Raw genomic sequence first — 2,780 nt, 5'->3', positions numbered from 1 at the left:
AAGTTGTTGTAGTATAGTTATGTCAACCTGCCTACTTTTGTGGATCATCCGTTATTGTTACTGGAATTTGATGACAATTACGGACATACGGAAAAGGATGTAATATTGCGGATTTTGATTTCACGATAATTTTGTCACAGTGTTAGAGAAACACAAAATTCATCAGTAATATATGGTAAAATTTCAGTTATACTAAACCACTAAAAGATGTTACATTCAAACTTTTAAATGTAAAATAATCTTTAGTTACTTCATTCAATTTTAAAGAGAAAAAAAAAACTCTCTTAAAAATTCCTCTAAGTTATAAAGGCTACTGATCAGTTCCATGCCCATGATAGCTAAATCGAATGCCAACTCATAATGGTGGTGCCAATAACAAAGTTTATTTTAGATAACATTTTTTTTCATGGTTTAGATTATTATTACTGAACTTTTACCATTGATTACTGATGAATTTGGTTTGGTTAACTGATTTTGAAATGATAAAGTAGGCAGGTATGAGTCATGTAAACCTGCTCATTGCAATTAACAATACTTCATTGAGTTGGCATGCAGGCCAAATTTCTGTTCTGTGACAAAACATATAGCCAGATTATTCATCCTTTTTGAACCAACACTTTAACTTACAATACCCATCACTGATCATAGCTAGGAACCCATTCACATATTGTCTAATAACATAGGGCCAACCTTTTTCTTAAAGTTCTTCAGTTACTTCCTCGCCATTATCTTCTAAATCAATGATGCATTTTTGAAGAATTGCCTTTTTAAAGATTTACAAGCTATTAAATTCAAAATTTGGATCAAATTCAACAACATTTAAATTTATTTAAAATGTTAAATAAAGTTTTTAAAAGTTTAAATATCGAAAGTTTTTAGCATGGTTTGTTAGGATATGGCTCAAAAATTATGTGTGTAAAATTTTATGCAAAATTTTCTAAGTTAGTCGGACATATCAATTAAAGATGATGGACACAATATCCAAAATGGCGACTGGTACGATTGTAATGCTATGAAGTAAAAAAGAAAAAAAAATTATTAATGCATGAAACTTGAATCTAAAGGAGTCTCAGTGCTGCTCCTTTCTTGAACATTTTTCCCCACTGTAATTAAATCAACGGTTCTGTCATGCAGCTACGATTTTGGACTGATAAAAATTATTACTATCAAATTTTGAGGTGCAAATAGAAACAAAAAGTAAGACACAAAATTGATCAAGATCGTTAAGTAAGGATATGTTTGCATCAATATTGATAAGAAATGATTGATCAATGTCTGTACCAGGTCAGAAAAGTCATCGAGGACTTTGGCCATACCTCTCATTGATGAGAACATTTGAAATAACAAATGACTTGTTTTCGTTACTTCTGGTGCAATAAGTCAAAATCGTTTTCACTTTCTTTCAAGATAATAAACAGTGCAACTCTTTCATTGATGCCTGTAAATTAATAAATTGTTTTCTTTCTTTATTTTATCTTATTTTTTATATAGGCATCACAAATTTTGATTTGGTGGGTAATTTTGGCAGCATGGATTGGCTTGGCAACATCTACATCATTCTTCTCTACAATGTCATGTTCGTCGTTTGCACAGCTCTTTGTCTCTTCACCAAATTTACCGCCACTGTAAGACGAGAAATTTACCAAAGGCTCTGGGCAGCGTTCAGGCCTGAACAATTCAGTACCATCAATGGAAATAGGACAGGGACCAGATTGTCCTCAGAAAACCACAACAACTACAGCAATTCACCATCATCTCCGCTGTCATCACCATCATCAACATCATCATCATCATCATCGTCATCATCTTGTTCAACGTCATTATCCTCAACATCCATCCCTTCAACTTCATTGTCATCGTCATTATCCAATCAAATCCATTGTCAACAGAGAGCCGGTGTAAACATCAACAGTTGTAGCAGTGACATTAGTAGTTGTAGCAGTGGTAGTAGTAATTTTGGTTGTGTTGGTTGTGGTAATGATCGTTGTCAAGGTATTGCAGAGGATGGAGGAACAGGAGGGATGGGTGTGATATGTAATGGGGGTGTCAATGGCACTCATAGAAGTAATGGATTGAAGCAGGACTAAGATGAGTGAAGGAGATGTTTTATTTAGTTGGATCTTTTTTTTTTTTCCCTTTTCGATATTATTTAGAGAGATTCCCTAGCAGAGTTCGATTTAAGAACCCAGAGGACAAGTCTATTCAACTTGAAAGACTTTCATTCATTTCCGAATGGTTTCCCTCTTTCAAAATGTTGAGATAAAAAATAACCTGATTCAGAACCATGAATTCCGAAGACTGCTCGGTTTGATAGTTGTGCCCTCATTCATAGAAAAGGAAATCCTTGTATTAATTTTTTAGACTGATGACATCGACGTCTGATCCGCCCAAAATTAAATAAAACGTGGTGCGCAAAGCTGATATGTAGAGTTTTGATCCGCCAATCCTGAAAATCGGGACTTCAGAGGTTTGATCCGCCCACCGACCATTGATATGTTTCTTACTTGGTTTAAAACTATGAAAGTTGTGAAAGAGATAGGATCCTGGTTGTAAATATTCGTGTTGATTCTCTCTTTTTTTTTTTCTTTATTACAGTTACAAAATTTCTGTTCTTTAAGTTTATTCCGTTGATAATGGATAAAGTCTACCTTGCTTAAAGTCAACTAATCTCTCTGATCTTGTGGTGTTGGCTTTATCCAAGATTCCACTGTATTAAATTTGATTAGCCTTATCTTAGTACTTCGATCAGGATAAGGATCATTGATTAGAAATGGGGTTGT

General features: G+C 34.0%; 1 protein-coding gene across 2 annotated transcripts in view; it reads left to right on the top strand.

The window, feature by feature from the left end:
- LOC144958332 (limb region 1 protein homolog) overlaps positions 1-2,403 on the top strand; it is a 26,120-nt gene extending 23,717 nt beyond the window's left edge. For both annotated transcript variants that reach the window (XM_078890239.1, XM_078890238.1), the window contains one exon: positions 1,492-2,403. In XM_078890239.1, the coding sequence (XP_078746365.1) occupies positions 1,492-2,087 (596 nt within the window). In that variant the 3' untranslated portion in view covers positions 2,088-2,403. The remainder of the gene's footprint in view (positions 1-1,491) is intronic.
- The last annotated feature ends 377 nt before the right edge of the window (positions 2,404-2,780 follow it).

The sequence above is a fragment of the Berghia stephanieae genome, chromosome 12, assembly GCF_034508935.2.
Source record: "Berghia stephanieae isolate SIO BIC M18660-M18661 chromosome 12, UCSD_Bste_1.3, whole genome shotgun sequence".
NCBI classification, from domain to species: domain Eukaryota; kingdom Metazoa; phylum Mollusca; class Gastropoda; order Nudibranchia; family Aeolidiidae; genus Berghia; species Berghia stephanieae.
The sequence above is the reverse complement of the archived record's forward strand: the minus strand, read 5'-3'. Positions and strand labels throughout refer to the sequence as shown.